General features: G+C 35.0%; 1 protein-coding gene across 6 annotated transcripts in view; it reads right to left on the reverse strand.

Annotated features, from left to right (window-relative positions):
• The window catches only part of AGPS (alkylglycerone phosphate synthase), a 218,573-nt gene that overhangs the window by 72,131 nt on the left and 126,831 nt on the right, over positions 1 to 19,611 (reverse strand). For 5 of the 6 annotated variants that reach the window (XR_007454460.1, XR_007454457.1, XR_007454456.1 and 2 more), the window contains exons 18-19: positions 19,213 to 19,312; positions 16,985 to 17,042 (exon numbers count right to left, since the gene is read on the reverse strand). Coding sequence is in view for 1 of the 6 variants with exons in the window: in XM_049615961.1 (XP_049471918.1) it covers positions 3,761 to 3,882; positions 16,985 to 17,042; positions 19,213 to 19,312 (280 nt within the window). In the remaining 5 variants the exon portion in view is untranslated. Of the gene's footprint in view, positions 1 to 3,710; positions 3,883 to 16,984; positions 17,043 to 19,212; positions 19,313 to 19,611 lie in introns of those variants that run through there. The other variant, XM_049615961.1, reaches the window with a different exon arrangement.

Below are 19,611 nucleotides of genomic sequence, written 5' to 3' on the forward strand. Positions count from 1 at the left end.
AGAACAGTGAGCTTCACACTCCCTTTGAAGAAAACAAAATCTCTTAGACCCGGGTGCATTTTATTAATAATATACGTTAATATAACCTGTTGACGTTACAAGTAGTTTTTACAAATTCCAAGCTAAAGACAAACACTGTGGCTTAGGAAGCAGAAAGCCGAGTAACTTACATCCTTCATAGTAGACACCCTATTCAATAGTTAAGAAAAAGACTTACATTTTCTGAATTTTAGCATCAATGTATACATTAATTCAGGACACTGAAATTAGTAAGAATTCAATGAATATATTGACATATGGCTCATTTGGAGCCTTGAGCAAAGCCTCGCTTCCCTAACTTGTAAAGCCAAAGGTGATTCTGTATTCTTCAATCTGAAACTGGCACTTGTTTTCAGCTTTTCTCCCACCATGAGCTAAGCCGCAATTAAAATCAAAGTTACCAAAGATCAAGTGGTAAATGAAAAGCTATTAAAGCTGTCCTTAATGCCCATCTCAGTATTTCTTAAAATGTAGAGAACACTTTCCACAGCATTCCATTTTGGCTGCTTCATGTACCAAGCACATGCAGTTTGTGAATCAATCCATAATAAATAACTATTTGTGTTTCTACATTTATAATAGAATAGATGTTCAACCAAACCCAGTCCCATTTTTAACAGCTGAGGTTACACACTTCAGCTTGAGACTACAGGATTTCTTTGATTAGCTATGGTTAAGAAGTTGTAGCTATGAAAGAAAATGACAAAGAAATATCTCTGGAGCCAACATGCAGAAAGGCATTTTCAAAAATGCAAGCTAGGACTTAGCAGTTACTAAGGAAATACTCTGAAACGCAGGTTTCCTTGCAACCATCTGTATCTGACACAGTACACATACTGACGGAAGCTCATCCTTTATTGCACTTTTGTTTTCCAAAATATGTCAACACAACTATGTGCACTAGAAAGCTTCCAGCTTCATAAATAACTCTTAAGTAATAGTGTAATCTGTAAGCAGTTAGGAAGCAAACTCCCAATTCCTCCAAAGAGGAAAGAATTCAATCCTCTTTCTCTGTGGTAAAATGCTGGGCACAATAAACATGTGGCTTCTACAATTCTTATGAAACTAAAAAAGCTCAAGTTACTCATTATAAGACAAAATTCACTTATGCCTGTACTTGTACACCAAACATTAAGGCAACAGTTTCTCTAAGGGTCAATAAAGCCTGTTCATACTGAGTCTTTAGTATTCAATGCCACTTCTCACTAGCAGCAAGTTCCTAGTCCCACTAAAACCTCAACCCAAATGTGACATCAACGAATTATTAGAAATATGACTGATTTAAGAAAGACAAGTCAACGTTTATGCAGTACTAAAAACCAGATAGGATATGAGCTTTTAAAATTTTAAACAAACTTATTCAAAATGAGTTTAAAAGCCTCACATAAACAATGTTCTCCAGGCTTTAACTTTTATGAAGCCATTTTCAGATATTTCAGAAATACGAGGCAAGGTTTAAGTGCTTCTGTGCATATTCAAGAACTCAGTTCTCCACGGAAACTAAGTATATGCCGAGGTACCTCTCAGAAGCAGGTGTGAGAAGTGGGGAAAGGCTTTCTGGTTTACTAAATCAGAGGGAAACAGCACTGGTGAGTGTTTGTGTGTTTCAAAATGATCCCTGTAGAAATGATTCCAACAACAGAATGTAGTCATCACTATAAAATCAAGATTGGGGAGTTCTGCATACATGGAAGAAGAAAAACAAAGACATAAATCACTAATTTCCGTAAGGTTCATGTAGAACAGTGAACACAACTTTCAGCCGTGACATTTATAGTTTCCTAATACCAGATACAGATTTCTGAGGTTGTTGAAATCTGAACTCCCTGGGAAAGAATGTTATAACAATCACTTGCAAAGGAATGGATCTGCTTATGAATCTGTAAATTTTATTTAAAAAAAATTACTCAGAAACAAGTATACACTCCAGTGAGATATTAATACTGTATTAAATTTTACATTTTGATCACCAGTTAGAGAAATTACCTTCATGAATAGATCCATTTTATAAAGCTGATTTTTTTTTTTAATAATTCTAGAGGCAAGTGTAATTTCCTCATCAAGCATCCAACTATTTCAAATATCAAGGGCTTTTAATGCTAAGATTTGCTGGAATTTTTGTAACTAAAAATAAATCACCAATGAAGAGAGGCAGCTTCTAACAAATATTTAGTTTTTGTTGTTAAACTAGTATTTAATTTTGATTTGCTTACAGATTTTAAGTTTATTAGTTTGAGGCCAATTTTATTAAAAATTGCTTATCATTTTGAAGTCTTAAAAATACTATTTTGTCAATTTAAATTTTTACTTTTCTGGTTAAGTATACTTCAGATATAAAAGGTATCAAACTGCCCCAAAATACTTTGGAGCTGTTGCTATGTAGACAGACAGTGTGTCCTTTTAAAGGATCGTCTGCATCTTGACGTACATTATCTGATCAAATATTAATTTAAAAAAATTATCAAAAGTTAGGTATTGCATTAAGAAAAGAATCCATCCCGAAATGTGAATCATGAACCTTGACAGACAGTGATTCAAAGTAATCATTTCACTTCTTGTAACATCCAGGCTTGAATGTAAAAACGTTTGTGAAATGTGATTAATGTTCTCCCTATTACTTAAGAAATATGACATTTCAAACTTTTGATTATGGTTTGTGTATTAATACATAACATATTTTCAAAATTTAGGTTAAACCAGTAATTCAAAAAAGGCATTAAACCACTATTAAAAACTAAATTGAAACTTTACTTTTATATGACAATTTACCAGGTTGTTTGGGTTAATTAAAAAAAAAAATTGTCATTGAAACTCTTGAGGTTTTCAAATTCAACAGCTAAATGGTAAGTGTGTTTCATCAGTCAAACAATTCTTCAAACTGGAGACATTAAGTGTAAGGAGTCTTCCTTCTTCTGCTCCGGTTGCAGTTTCTTCTGCATCTCAGCAACAAGAATGTGAAATCAGAAACATTAGGATTCTAAGCTGAATAAAGGCATTCGTTTCATGGTAAACCTGCTGTTCACATACAATGAGTGATAAGTCAGCTTTCTTACAAAACATACTATGAAGGAACTAGGATATAACAAGAAGTTATCTCAGTGATATACATTCAACTCATACCCGAGTAGAAACAGAAACGTGGAGAATAGAAACATGTCCCCTAACAATAACTTTTTGCTCATTTCAGGTTTTATAAATGTATACTAATTTCAAAGAAAAATGTAGGCCAAGCATCTCATCGAACTGAAGGCATCCTAAATAACAGGTTGCCTATATTCTTTCATTAGTATTCTTCTTAATGACCTACTCACACTAGAATGCACTCTTAAAAAACATACATGTGTTATCACTCCTCAGTGGCATCCTTCCCCAGATAACTGCTTTCCAGAAACGTCCTTAAAAGAGAGGCTAGATAAGCAGTGGATGACACCAAAATCTCCCTTTGTTCCCAAGGGGAAGCATCAACATGAAACAGCTGGCAGCATCTTCCTCTGAAATAACAACTAGCAGCCCTGTGCCACCTGACTAAAATTTGAAATGACAACCAGTTGGCTGTAAACTGATGCACCTACAATGAGAGAGATTTAGGAATACCATCTGTCAATCCATAGATGTAGAAACAAAACAAATACAGAAACAACTTATTTAAAACCAACAAAAAAATTTTGCTGAAATACAATCTAAAAAAAAGTGACATTTTTTTGTAACAACAGTAATGGATTTATAAAAGGTTTTTGTTTCCAAAGATGTTATTGGGGTCCACATATTCCTTGACAGACTTCAGCATCCCAAAGCCGACATCAGAGATACTTTCCTTTAGCCACTGCTTCCGTAACTTGCCCACTGGAAAAACAAAATAAAAAATGCTTCAATATACACTATGTTGCTGGGAACCAATCAATCTTGTGACCATGAATGAACAAACACTGTGTGATAAATGCTTTTATTCAAAAATGAGAAATGTTTTGCTTTATTTGATTTATTGAGCCCACCAGACTATCAAGCTCATTAAGCCCAATGTATTCCCAGAGGAAGCCTGTGCTCCAGTGTCTCCTTTCTCTAGAAACTATGAAATGGAGATGAAGGAAGCTTGGGTTGAGATTGCAGCCCATTTTACAAATAACAAAATGAGAAAAACATGCATTTCAAAAGAACCCACCCCCTGTCTGAACTACCAAAACATCCCAAAGTTTCAGAGAAAATGAAGTTAATTAAAGAAAAACATATCCAGATGAATTTGTTGGGTATACTATAGCAAAAATGGCAGGATATACATCCACAAAATATTTTAAAGCTTAAAATAATTAAGAAAATCTGAACCTTTAATGGGTTTAAGAAAAAAATCTGGTTATAAAACTTTTATTTGCATTTTACTTTCATATTACTTTTAAATAAATTTGCATGTTCCCAAATAATTCTTCCTATTATTTTTCCAGAATTAGAGATTCTTCCTAGGCACTAAATAAATCAAACACCTAATCCATCTTAAACTTAATCTTCTACTTTTATACATTGTATAATGTTCTTCTTCGTTGTTCCTAGCTCTTGCTAATTTATTGAGAATAAATTAATATTTTATTGAGAATATAATGGTCCGTAGCATAAATTATATTTTAAAAGGCACCCAATAAAAAAACAAACTTTTCTAAGTAGAACTTTCATAAGAAAGGATATGTACTTAACCTGTAAAAAAAAAAAAAGTGAAATGTTAACCTGCTTTGGCATTATGCAAAGCAATGTGCTAATTTATCTGTGGCAAAATGGATAAATCTTTTAATTTACAGATAGGATTCTTTGTGGCTACTACTTTTCAAACATATTGTAATAATTGAATTCAAGTGGTCATTTTCCACAAATGTTCATTAATGATCCAAAGTCATCAACAGTGATTTAATTGGACAACCGAAATGGGAAACCTTCTTTCATTAAAGTATTCTGCCTGTCATTCTAAAATGCACTGCCATTTATCAGGCTGCAGTGATACACTGTAGCACCTGCCATCTGGAACGTTAAATACCATTTCAGGCTCAACTCAAATCATCTTTTGTGTCCAGTTCTCCAGGAAGCCATCAAATTGTCATTAAAATTATAGCATGAAATCCTTAGAAAGCAAGATATTTCTGCTTGGCTTCTAGAAATAAAAGAGTTTGCTGTGTTAATATTGGGGGGGGGGGAGCGGAATGATTTACAGAAGAAAAAAAATCTTAAATTCAAAAAGAAAGTAACGTTTAAAAGAGCTCTCAAACTGGAAGCCAAACAGAACAAATTCTTACTCATGCAATCTCTGCCACCTACAAGATGTTCTACCTGGTCCTCCTATCTCTCAAAGGGACAACTCACCACAATGCTCTAGCCTTGGTTTTCTCATCTTCAAAGGGACTGGAGTCTATGAAGTCTTTCACCTCAAATAGCCTATGATTTTAAGCACTCAAAAAAGCTGCAAATCAGTTATTGCCAGATTTGCTCCAAGGGATTAAAAAAAAAAAAAAAAAGCAACTACTCTCTGAGTGACAGAAGTGGCATTATTACTAGCTACCCACAATGAGGTAGCTCAAGAGACAGGGGTGAAGAGCAGTCAATGCTAGTCTCCACTGTTATCTGTAATATAGTTTCACTGAATGTGTCCTGTTGTTATGGATGTAATTGTCCTGAAAAGACTGCAAACAACTGCTCCAACAAGATGGAGCACATTAGAACCTCAGCAGGATGCCCAACAGCTAGCTTGTCTGCCTGGTTTTACACCTCTAGTAATAATGCAATTCCACAAGGAACTGAACCATCGGCTGAGAAGCCACCCAACAGCCATTGCATATTTAATGAAGTTGCTCACCAAGCGCTGGAAAACAGAAGGTGCTTGGAGTGCATCATTAGTTCTGTCAGAAGGATAATTTACACATCTATCTTGTCAAATTTTCTATGGTTTATACTTTTACAATAATCAATCTAACATACATTTGATTAGTGAACTAGAAAGTAAAAAAAAAAAAAAAAAGACAAGACAGTATAGGCAGCATGGCTGTGGCCCCTCATAAAGATATTTAATGGAAGAATTTAACCCCTTGAAGGCAGAGGTTTGTGAGCTTCCATCAGTGATAACTGAGGTCAGAAATCATGGCCTATGTAATAAAGCAACTAGGAATCTTTTCGGTTTTGCTTGACAATTTAAGTCAACTACAGAAGTGCAGACAGAAAACACAATTTAAGTAAAAATGCTTCAATGAGGCTTTTAAGCCTTTAAGATGATTATCAGAAATAGTCTTCACAAGGGTGCCTGGGTGGCTCAGTCAGTTAAGCTCTTGATCTCAGCTCAGGTCATGATTTCATAGTTTGTGAGTTTGAGCCCCATGTTGAGCTCTGCACTAATAGTGCAGAGTCTGCTTGGGATTCTGTCTGTCCTCTCTCTCCCTCCTCACTTGTGCTCTAAGTGGGTAAATAAACTTGAAAGAAAGAAAGAAAGAAAGAAAGAAAGAAAGAAAGAAAGAAAGAAAGAAAGAAAGAAAAAAGAAAAGAGTCTTCATAAAATGCTAAAGAACCTTTGGTAGCTGTCTCTGATGAATCAATAAACTGTAACAACAGCAACAAAATACCAAAGACCCTAATCTCAAAGAGAGAATCCCACTTCAAAGTAGAAGACCTTTATTCTAGAGCTAAATAACAATAATAATGCCCTTTGTACAATCCTTATTTGCACTTATAGGCATTTAGACATTAGCTGACTATACTGATCTAGATACGTGTAACACACATGTGTGTACAACTATATTGTAGCTCCAGAGCTACAAAAAGTTAAGATAGGAATCTTGTATTCCACAATTCACAATTATTCTAAATATGTGATGCCCAAAGTACATAAGCCAGATATTTAAGAGCCTCAGATATATTTTTAGAGATACAAAAAAATATATACCAAATACTGAACATTACAGAAACTAACAGGGGGAAAAGTTCTTTTTCTGCTTAAATTAAAAGTAGAATTCACCTTTTTACAATTTAATATCTAACAATATATATACATATTAGACAAATATTTTGTGTTCCTCCACAACATACAGTACATTAAAAAAAATTACTTTTGGAACAGAGGAAATGGATGCTTCAGGGATAGTCTTTGAAATCACAGGTTCAACAGTCCCCTTTGGATGCTAACGGCTTCAAGAAAGAACACCTGGCTTAAGTACTTTGGGCATCACATATTTAGAATAATTGTGAATTGTGGAATACAAGATCCCTATCTTAACTTTTTGTAGCTCTGGAGCTACAATATAGTTGTGCACATGTGTGTTACATGTATGCATTTTGTGGTACGAATGAACAGATGTGTATGGGCAGTGATGGGAGTGTTGGGTGCGAGATATGTGGACATGGTAGCCAACCTAGTCACCAAGAATTATCTGGAACTACTCTTTATGGTCTAAGGGACTGAAAACTTAGCAGAAGCTACCAAAGAGTCCCGTTTTAAAAGGGAAAAATCTGGGGTCTGCTAGCCAGAGTTCTTTTTAGCTAGATAAATTAAAAAACTTTGATTTTGAATTATGAATTTAATTATAAGGTTGAAAAGATTATATGCTTATTTAAAAAACAAACTATGAAACAGATTATATATTTTGATTACCAAAGCTGGAGCTCAAAAGCAGAATTTAGCCAAAGCAAAAAGCACCTAACCAATATTATAACAACTACAGTTTGAAAGTTCTAGTTTGAGTATCCTGGATATCACTTTAGCACTATTTTATCGGTCAGATTTTATTTTTTTTAATTTTTTTTAATGTTTATTTATTTCGGGGGGAGGGGAGGGAGGGAGAGGGAGGGAAACACAGAATCCGAAGCAAGCTCCAGGCTCTGAGCTGTCAGCACAGAGCCTGACGCAGGGGTCGAATCCACAAATCATGAGATCATGACCGGAATCGAAGTTGGACGCTTAACCAACTGAGCCACCTTCTCAATAGGTGCACCTCTATTGGTCAGATTTTAAAAAGACAATCTAGACTTAGCTGCTTGTATGAGTGATCTGAGCATTAACTTTGTATTTCAAGGTTTAATTGATCCAACCAATTAAAGTTGGAAGGACACCCAACAACCTCTTGCCAGATGAGGCTCTGGCTCCATGATACTTGTTAGGTAGTGGTAAGAACAGAGAGCATGGGTAGTTTCCACTCTTTGAGGTGATCTGACTGCAATGATGCTTCTTCAGAGGGAGGTTTCAAGCTGAAAAGAGGATGTAGCTGTCCATGTGTTTGTGCTCTACAGCACATTTTTGTATGTTTGGTTCTGGTAGGGGTACATGCTGAATGTTGGCCAACACATCACCAACTCAGGAATGCTAACATCCAGGCTTTAAAGGCATATGAGTTGGGACTATACCTACCTAAGAGTTTAATTTAGTGCTTCGTGGATGCTTAAAGTCATGTTTCCATTTCTTTACTAAGTCATTTGACTTATTTTCTACAAATGAAACTTCTGATATTGAGATGACAAATTCATGGCTACAACAGACTTTAACAGAACAATTAAAATCTAATGGGATTTTTATCTTATTAAATAATTTAAAATGTCAATTTTCTTCATGCTAAAATTTCACCTGTGCAGTTCACATAATAGCTCTAAGATCTTATAGATCCTTGAATAGGTCTTTAATGATTATGAAACAGAATAAAAATTTGAATTACTAGGGCAATCACAGGAGATCTGTCATCAGAACACAATGAAGTGCTAATTCTGCTACACGCCCCAAAAGATGGCTTGACACACTTGATATTTACACCCAGGTGGCAATTACTGCACATACAACAGAGTAAAGTAAAAAGCAAGTAAACAGGTGAAATAACATGCGATAGATAAGGACAGAAAAGGATAGACAATATCATATGCTCCCTGAAGCCTAGAGCCATGTTTCACTCATTCTTGCATTTCAATTTCAAGACAGTATGCCACACAGTAAGAATTCAAGAAATGTTAGTTGAACTAAAAAATATTGAGCCATGGTTATGTAGAAGTCATGTTAGATAAGGAGCAAAAATTCAAATATCTAGGAAAAGCAATGTGGGTTTCCTTAATTTCCTTTGCTTCTATTTGCCTTGTACTCCCTGTATTCTGACATTATCTGTTGGATATAATCAGAGCTATTTTACAGTAGCTAAAACAGAAGGTATGGCACAGAACCTAAAACTCTTTCCTTCAAATCTCTAGGACTCTTTGGGCTATATCAGTCGTTCTCAATGGGGGCAATTTTGCCCTCCAGAGGACATTTAGTAATGTCTAGAGACGATTTTGGTTGTTTATAACTGGGATGATGTTACCAGCATTTAATGGGTAGAAGAAGCCAGGGATGCTGTAAACATCCACAACAAAGAATTACCTGACCCAAAATGTCAACAGTGCTAAGATGAAGAAATCCTGGACTATGTGCTTCCAAAGGGCTATCTCTTAGAAGCCCAAACAATTTCCATAAAGGCAACATACCTTCACTTCACTGTTACAACCAACTAAAATTAGCAGCAAATGGCTGACTGCCATTTGCAAGGTGAACTTGCTCTAAATCGAGGCTACTGACCAAAGAGGGAAATTCTGGAGAAAGTGGTAGAGTAGGTAGGAGTTACATCTGAGAACATCAACCATTAATGACAAATGCTACTTTATTTTTTTCAAATGCTACTTTATTTTAAAAGTTAACTCCTGGGAGCCTGGGTGGCTCAGGCAGTTGAGCGTCCAACTCTTGATTTTTGGCTTGGGTCATGATCTCATGGTTTGTGAGCTCAAGCCCTATGTTGCTACGTCAAGCTTGGGATTCTCTCTTTTCCTTTCTCTCTGCTCCTCCCCTGCTTGCTTGCAAATGTGCTCTCTCTCTCTCAAAATAAATAAAATAAAAGTTAATTCCTAAAAACTTGAATTTAATATCTACTTAAAAAAAACTTATAGGTCATTTTTTGGGCCATTTTTCTAGACAATGGGTGAATATAAATATGAATATGAATATGAATATGAATATAAAGCTTCACAGCACTATCCAATATAAATCTCTAGGATGACAGAAATGTTCTTTATCTGCACTACTCAACACAGTAGCCTCTAGCTGCATGAGGATATGAGCACTTGAAATGTGGCTAGTGCAAGTGAGAAAATAAATTTTTAATTTTAATTAATTTTAACTGACTTAAATTTAAATAGCCACAGGTAGCCTAGTGGCTTTTGTATTAGGTAACACAGAACAACATTAAAAATAAATTTTGAAATAAATAAATTGTAACTAAAGTCACTTTTTATAGATTCACACCTGAAAATATCTATTAGCATTATCTGTTTGCTAATTAGCATTATCTGTTTACTAATTATTCTCTAACAATATAATAATGTAGTACAGACATTCTGAGAGTAAACAAACATCTTATTGAAAAGAGTCTTGGACATAAAATTGCTGGGAAGAAAAGTTCTCTTTAGAGGTCCAAGATGCTCAACATCACTCCTTATCAGGGAAATACAAATCAAAACCACACTCAGATATCACCTCACGCCAGTGAGAGTGGCTCAAATGAACAAATCAGGAGACTACAGATGCTGGAGAGGATGTGGAGAAATGGGAACCCTCTTGCACTGTTGGTGGGAATGCAAACTGGTGCAGCCGCTCTGGAAAACAGTGTGGAGGTTCCTCAAAAAATTAAAAATAGATCTATCCTATGACCCAGCAATAGCACTGCTAGGAATTTACCCAAGGGATGCAGGAGTGCTGATGCATAGGGGCACTTGTACCCCAATGTTTATAGCAGCACTCTCAACAATAGCCAAATTATGGAAAGAGCCTAAATGTCCATCAACTGATGAATGGATAAAAAAATTGTGGTTTATATACATAATGGAATACCATGTGGCAATGAGAAAGAATGAAATATGGCCCTTTGTAGCAACGTGGATGGAACTGGAGAGTGTTAAGTGAAGTAAGTCATACAGAGAAAGACAGATACCATATGTTTTCACTCTTATGTGGATCCTGAGAAACTTAACATAAGTCTATGGGGAAGGGGAAGAAAAAAAAAAAAAAAAGAGGTTAGAGAGGGAGAGAGCCAAAGCATAAGAGACTCTTAAAAACTGAGAACAAACTGAGGGTTGATGGGGGGTGGGAGATGGGTATTGAGGAGGGCGCCTTTTGGGATGAGCACTGGGTGTTGTATGGAAACCAATTTGACAATAAATTTCATATTTAAAAAACAAAAAACAAAAAACAAAAAAACCAAAGAGAAGTATTAGTATCTAAGCCACTTCTTCTACTCCAGTGACACACCTGAGGCTGGAGGCTACTACAAGTATAGCACATGGACAACTGTAATTGCATACGTGGAAAGGTGCAGGGATTAATACATTTTTAACAACAGATCTTCTGTCAGTTTTCAAATCTGTTTATCCTAGGATATAGCTTTAATAGTTAAATGTTAAGCTAAATTATGGGTTAAATTGGCTTTTACAGTCTGGTCTTGGAATCTATTTACAACACTGCTTCAGTGGAAAAATATAATCAACTAGTACGTTTCGTGAGAAAAAGCCAGCCACAAAGAAGAAACCAAAGGAAAAAAAATTAATTTAAAGGACAAAACAAACTTTCTGCTATATTATGGTAATCTGATATTCAATACTGGAAAGGCTATACTCATCTGGTAGGCATCAAAAGATCAAAATCACAACCAGGATACTGATATTGATATAGTCAAATACAGAACAATTCCATCACCACAAGGGTTCCTGTGTTGCCTGTTTTACAGTCACCTCTTCTCCACAAGGGACTCCTGGAAACACTGTGTTCTCTATTTCTGTAATTCTGTAAATCATTTCAAAAATGTCACAGAAATAGAATCACACTGTATGTGCTTTTTTGGGATTGGCTTTCTTTTACTCATCACAATTACCTGAAGAGTCATCCAAATTGTTTCATGCACTGATTGCTGGTTCTTTCTTATTGCTGAGGAGTTGTCCATGGTATAGATGTACCACGGTTTGTTTAGCCACTTACTAGCTGAAGGATATCTGGTCTGTTTCCAGTTTGGGGATATTATAGGTAAAGCTGCTCTGATTATTCATGAACAGGTTTTTGTGTGAACACAAGCTTTCAATTCTCTGGTATTCAATTCTCTGGTATACACAGGAGTACAATTGTTGGGTTGAATGGTAGCTGCATGTTTGATTTTATAAAACACTGCCAAAGTCTCCACAGAGTGGCTGTACCACTTTACATTCCCACCAGTAATGTATCACTAATCTAGTTTCTTCATATCCTCAATCAGCATTTGATATTGTCATTTTTTAATTTTAGTTTTCTGATAGATGTGTAGTGATTTTCCTTGTGGTTTAAATTTGCATTTTCTTAATAGCTAATTATGTTGAACCTCTTTTCAAGTGATTATTTACCATCTGTATATCCTCTTCAGTGAAATGACTCTTCATATCTTTTGCCCACTTTCTAATTGGACTGTTTTGCATCTTACTCTTGAGTTTTGAGAATTCTTTATATATATATTATATATAGGCCTTTTGTTGGATATGTGGCCTGCACATATTTTCTACAACTCTGTAGTTTACCTTTTCATCCACTTAACAGAATCCTTCACAGAATAAACGTCTTTAATTTTGATGAGATCCAACTTATCAATTTTTCCTTTAATGGGCTGTACTTTTGGTGACCAGTCTAAGAACTCTTTGCCTAGCCTAGCTCTAGACCCTGAAGATTTTTTCCTGTTTTCTTCTAAAAGTTTAATTATTTTATGTTTTACATTTAAGCCCATTATCTACTTTAATTTTGATAGAAGATTTGAGATTTAGGTCAAGGATTTTTTTATTTGTTTGCTTTTGGTTTTTTGAGCCTATGGATGTCTGTTTACTCCAACACTGCTTGTTAAACACACACACACACACACTTCCTCCATTGGACTGCTTCTGTATTGTTGTCAAAATCAGTTGGACTTCTTTGTGGGGGTTTTCTATGCTGTTCCATTGACTGATGTCTCTCTCTTCCAATAGCACAGTAATGATTATTGGAGCTATATAATGTCTTAAAATCAGGTAGATACATTCCTATGACTTTAGCCTTTTTTTTTTTCATAATTATTTTGGCTATCAAGTTCCTTTGCCTCACCATATAACTTCTAGAATCATCTTTTCTAATGCCTACTACCATTATTGCTGACATTTTGATAGGAATTGTATTAAATAAATAAATCAATCTGGAGAGAAATGACCATCTTCACTATGTCTAGTTTTTTATCAGTCCATGAACACAGTACCATCTCTTCATTTATTCAGGTCTCTTTTTTTACTTTTTTCATCAGCATTCTATAATTTTCAGAGCACAGATCCTGTATATATTTTGTTATATTTATGCCTAAGTATGTGCACACTTTGTTAGATATATGCTCATTTCATTTTCTTTGGAGTAACTGGAAATGGTATTGTATTTTAAATTTCAGTTTCTATACGTTTGTTCTTAATAATAGAAATGTGACTGATTTTTGTGTGTGCTCTTAAACTCTGCAATCTTGCTAATTTTGTTTTTGTAGATTCTTTGGGATTTCTACATAGACAATCATGTCATCTATAAGTAGCAACAATTTTATTTCTTCTTTTCCAATATATATCTTTTATTTCACACTACAGGTTTTAACAAATGGCTTCAAAGCCAATATTTTCTTCATTCTTTTGAGAATTCTCTTTTTACTTTTAAAGTTTCTGATACTACTGGATTTCTGTTAATATTACAAAAAAAGTTTGGAGAGGTAGCCTATAATTATTCTCTGAACAATAAAAAATAATTTTGGTTAGGCAAAGATACCAATATTTAAACTAGGGCTGGTTATATCCAATCAAAGAATTTTACTTTCTGACAAGGACTTAGGTATAAATTTAGCCAATGAACAACTTAAAAAAGTCATAAATTGAAATTAAATACGTGGCTGATATAAACTCTGCTCTTTAAACTGACCAGCTCGTCAGTTACATAAACAAGCACTACGAAGATTAAGTTAAGCAGGCTTTATATTTCCTATAGCCTCCAGTTCCAGACTACATCTGTTTTCTTTGATACACAAAACCAGAGTTAAAATAGCTCCATTTATCACAGCATGATTGTAGGCAGACAAACCAGCCTGTCTGTTTCCAGATAGTGAAAGCAACTGTTATTAATCACAATTACACGCCAAACCCTCTAAGAGAAATTGCATCAATATTCTCCCAACCCCCAGCCCTTCTACTCTCAAACTCAAAAATGGTACTGAGAATGTCATGACACTGCCTGAAGGTCAGTAAATAAAGATGACACTAAGAGGTCAACTTGAGTTTTCAGTTCCGGATGCAAATCAAGGAAAATCTTTTCTTCACATAAAAAGAAGTGATCTCTCAAAAGCTCTATCATTAGTTAAGTTTAGCAGGACAATTAAACCCATTCTATTTCAAATTTATATAGAAAGGTTTCTGCTTTATGAAACTATACTGAATAGCACAGGGTATTTGACATTTACAAATTAGATGATTAACTTTAAGCAGAGAGGCATTTATGAAAATAGACATTTTTCTATAGTATATTTTGTAGCCAAGAGTGTGAAGGAAATTTATTTCTCTTTCATATATATAATAGAACTTCCTATAGAACGAGACCAACTGCAGGTTACAGTTGAAAACATGTTAAGACAATTGTATCATATCCCTTGAATGTATGAATCTTTTTCATATAAACAGTAACCTTTTCTTCAATGGTTAAGAATACAAGCCAGAGTTTCCACCTGGAGTTGTCTATTGTTATTTTTTTTAAGCTACTGTGTTTTTTGTTTTGTTTTGTTTTGTTTTGTTTTGTTTGAGTACCTACAACATGCAAGGCACTTTAGATGCTCTACGTACACTATTACATTTAATTCTTATAATAATATACAAGGTAGGTACTATTATTCCTATTTTGCAGAAGAGAACACCAGCTCAGAGAAGTTATTTCCTTAAGGTCACAGAGCTGGTTAAGTGAAGACCCAGGAGTCAAATACAGATATGATTCCACAGCCTATGTTCTTTCCCCTTTGTGTATAAGCCTCTTGACCTTTTATTTGCTTTAAGACAAAGTCTGAACGGGATCTTACATACATAATGCATCTATGGAAGAACACTAAAATGGCTGCTGTTGTGCAGTTGTAGAGAAATGCACATTATTTTACCCTACTTTTCTACTGAATAACTGGCTCTAGTATACTTTCTCAGAAATATTATGGGACAAACTGAGCCTTTCCACGATTAAACATGACCCTATATTCAAACAAGGCCTGATTATTAAATGTTTGAAGCTAAATTAGTAATGAGACTACAGCCATTCCAATATGAAAGACTCAGAGCTGCTTAAGAATTTGCAAAACTGCCCCAAATTCTGTGAATACCTGGGCCCTTACCCACTCACTTAACATATTCATTGAGCATTTCCTATACAGAAAGACACAGTCACTGTTCTAGGCACTGGGAAACACAGTCCCACAAATAAGATAAAGTCAGTAACCTCATCGAACTTATTCAAATGAGAAACACAGAAACTAAACAAGAGAACAGGGAAGACATCTCAAAGAAGGTGACATTTTTATCAGGGAACTAAATCATGGCGAAAGTGAGCCATACAAATATCTGGGGGGCAGGGTGGAGGGGACAAGAGAACGAACATCAGAAAAAGAGGGAACAAACACCAAAGGCCTTACAGAGGAAAGGTGGTTGGTATGTCTGAGGAATAGCAAGGCGGCCAATGCCGCTAGAGTAAAAAAGTAGTAAGAGATACAGACGGATAGACACATGTAGATCCTTGAAGGTCCTGATAAGGAGTTTGGATTTTATTCTGCCTTGTGAGGAGAAAACACTGAGTTTTATTAAAAAGATTACTCTAGCAGTAACAGAAATGGCCTGAGGGGAGCAAGAGCGAAAGCAGACAGACCAGATAAGATGCTATTGCAGAAGACTCAGCAGGAAGAATAGTGATTTGACCTAGAATGTCGTGGTGGTGATGTTTTCTGGTATTTGAAAGTCATCAGGATATACTTGGTGTTTTAAATCCTGGGAATGAGGTAATCACTGAGGGAGTGAACACAGAAGAATAGACTGGCTCAGCGCCAAGCCCTGGAGCCCACCAATATTTACCAGTTTAGAAGAGGACAAGCTGGCAAAGGGAAAGCATCTTCATTTTACCAGCACATATGAAATATATTTTGTATTTAGGCTTACCTAGTTTCTTTTTCTAGGCAATGGAGGAAACCAGGTAGTTTAGAGTTCGTTTCTATGCAGTTATATTTCTGACCACATAGAAAATAAAAATATGAGAAATACAACAGAAGTAAAAGATTTCTATTTAAATGAGGTAGAATTTCTTAATAAATTAATATGCAATCAAACCTAGATACATTCCAGTTCAAGCCAATAATTTCTAAAAATATATCATTTCCTCAAACTTGGAGTCTTCAACAAATAAAGACCAATAGGCCTAGAACCTGAAAATGCACATAAATTTTAGAAGTCTTATCATAACATGATCTGACCTATATTTGTTTTATTACCTGATACTGCCAACGTGTTAGAAACTTACAACCAGGGAGTATAAAAACCACCAGAAAGTCAAACTGATTTACATGCAAGACAGAAAAAAAGGAAAGGTCTATGATGCAAAAATTAAAATGTTGACTCATTTCTGTTTTAACATCTAAAGCAGGGCAAATAATTAACTTCGTTTCTAAATTAAAGAAACAGAGGTTTTATACTTGAAAATAAAAATGGTAATGTTTAGTATTTCTTCTGTTGGTTACTACCACAACTTAGGCTACCTCAGTAACAGACATAAAAACTCTCAAGAAATATCAAGTGCCTTCAAATTATGTACTATGGCTCTCCCCAACATTTTATCAAACCAATTATTTTTTAATAGTAGGTACAGTAGAAATTCTACCCCCAAAAAGAATACCTCCGTGGTGATGTGAGAGGCTCCCTCCATTAGCAAGGATTTCTTCTCTAGCAGCTGCCTGTATTTGGAAACAACACAACAAATAGTTGCTACTTAGGTTTCACTCTGAAGTGAAAGTTAAGACCAAGCCCCCAAGGAGGCATGTACTTCCTAGGTTAAATTACAAACTGGATTTCTAATTTTCCTTTATCTTCCTTTGGTTAACTACATTTAAAACGCAATTAAAATATGCAGCCTAGTTTTATACATTTTTTCTAGTGAATGGTCACAATGTCTACAACAGTCACTTCAAGATTCTAGAAAAGAAAAAGAAGATAAAATGATCAATTCAGCAGCACAGAATCGTTAATAGTAAGTTTTGTGAAGATAGTCAAGTCTTACTCTGAAGTAAACACCTCTCTACACCAGCAAATGTTAGTAACTAACATGTACTGACTGCTTATTTTATATGCAGAAAAGTACTAAGCAATTTACCTGTAGTAACTTATTTATTTTATACTATAGCCTTGTGTAATAATTGCATTATCCTTATTTCACAAAGAAAATGAGGCTTAGATGTTTAAATTACTCCCTAAATATCATAAAGTGGGTATTGGACCCAAAATTCCTTGCAAAGCTATCAGAGATCAACCATAAAAACCCTTACGGAGACCATTTCTTAGGTCAATGTCTTGGAACAAGTTACTTGTCAGACCGATGGATATCTAAGTGTAAAAAACCAAACAAACCTTATTTTCTCCTCCTAACATGTTAGGTCCTAAGCTCCTTATAGAGCAACTAAGGTTAGAAAAATAAACACTTACAGCAAAACAGAGAATGACTAAAGTGCAGAGTGGAAAAAAAAGGAGAACAGAAGTAGAATTACATTCAGTTCATGAGTATATATCAGCCATGAGGTGAAGTATCTAGAGTGCCTAGAACCTCTCAATTACTCAGGTGTGTATACAGGAGTTAGACCAGGGTGACAGGGCTCAGGCAGGACAGATGGACCACATCTCACAGCAAAGTAACTTATATGAACATTCATCACTTAGGATTTAGGGTTTTTCAAATGAATCAAATATATGCCAGCGTTGTACCTTCTAACAAATTATTTTAAATAACATTATTTTAAATTTAATAAATTACTGAATTAAACAAATGATTTTAAACAAAGCAACAATTACTTGAAATTAGTAGTACTTAGAGAATGGCAGTTTGGATTGGGGAAAAAGGAATAATCTCACTCTTATAGTAGTACAGGGCCTTTGAGTACAGGCCTTTGAGTAGCCAGAGGTCAACCAAAACACTGAAAGGCTAAGCTGATGGGGAAGTAAGTACTCAAACTTTTGAGGGTGACAGATATGTTCATTATTTCAATTGGAGTGATATTTGATTTGAGTGTATACATATGCAAAACTCATTAAATTGTACACTTTAAATATGTGCAGTTACTTGTATTGCAAATATACCTCAAAAAAGCTGTAAAAAAAGGGGGGGGTGAGGCATAGGAGGGAGCCAACCAAACCCTGTCTGTGCTTTGAGTCTAAAAGTGTGCCACATGGTGCTGCCTTTGGCAGGCATGCAATAACATTAAGACACTAGGTTTTAAACACTAGTTTAAACACTAGGACACCTGAGGTTTTAACAAACCTCAGTCTCCTCCCAGTTCCTCCAGTCCAGCCTGTCTCTTCAACTTTAGGCATACTTACAAGAAATACCAGCAAACAGAAGGCTTTATAAAAACTGGAATCTTAAGGCCAGTTAAGGAATGTAACGAAACTAGTAGCAAATGAACCTCTATAGTATATGTATAGCTATAACAATCAAACAATTATAAACCCAGAATGAGGATATTACAGCAACACAGACCAAGAACATTAGGGCTGCTGACCTCAACTGCAGCGAGCATCTGGAAATGGGTGAACTGCCAAAGTGATATCAAGAATTCCTATAGTCCTTTGTTATTTAATACGGTCTTACAAATTGTAAGTAACAACCAAAGAATCACAGGTTACAGAATATTAATTTTAGAATATTAAATCTAATATCTATAGATAATATTAATTTTAGACTCACAAGTCAATATATGACTCAATGCAACAAATATGTCTCTAATTTCTATTGACTATCAACCAGGTAAGTCATGGAGTGATTAAACAGAGTTGAACTAAAATTCATAAATTGATAGGAAAGTTTATTTAAATTAATAAAAGAATGTAAGAATATATTCATGTATGCAAAATTACCTCAGTTTGTTCAAACACAGTCAGTGGGTCACTTATTCCCCTGTAGTTAAAGGCAAAGTAGAAATAGATACATGCACCTGCATCATAAGTCTGCGTCACCCTAAAAAACAAACAATCCCCAGAAGGCTTTAAGTTAAGTGAAATCAGATTTAACATCTAGAACTTTAAAGGCAAAATCATCTGATTAGCTTAAACCATAATCTCATTCTCTACCCACCTTCTTAATTCCATGGAAGGAATGTAGATTGGCTGGCTGAAAGAAATACAGGAACTATTTGTACTGTTTTTAACAACTTTTTTGAGGTAAGTCTGGATTATTACCCAAAGAGTTTAAAGTTTTAAAAACAATGTAAATGTTTCTCTAATTGGCCTGAAACAACCAACCTCCTCAGAGGATTT

This window comes from Panthera uncia, assembly GCF_023721935.1.
Source record: "Panthera uncia isolate 11264 chromosome C1 unlocalized genomic scaffold, Puncia_PCG_1.0 HiC_scaffold_3, whole genome shotgun sequence".
Classification (NCBI taxonomy): domain Eukaryota; kingdom Metazoa; phylum Chordata; class Mammalia; order Carnivora; family Felidae; genus Panthera; species Panthera uncia.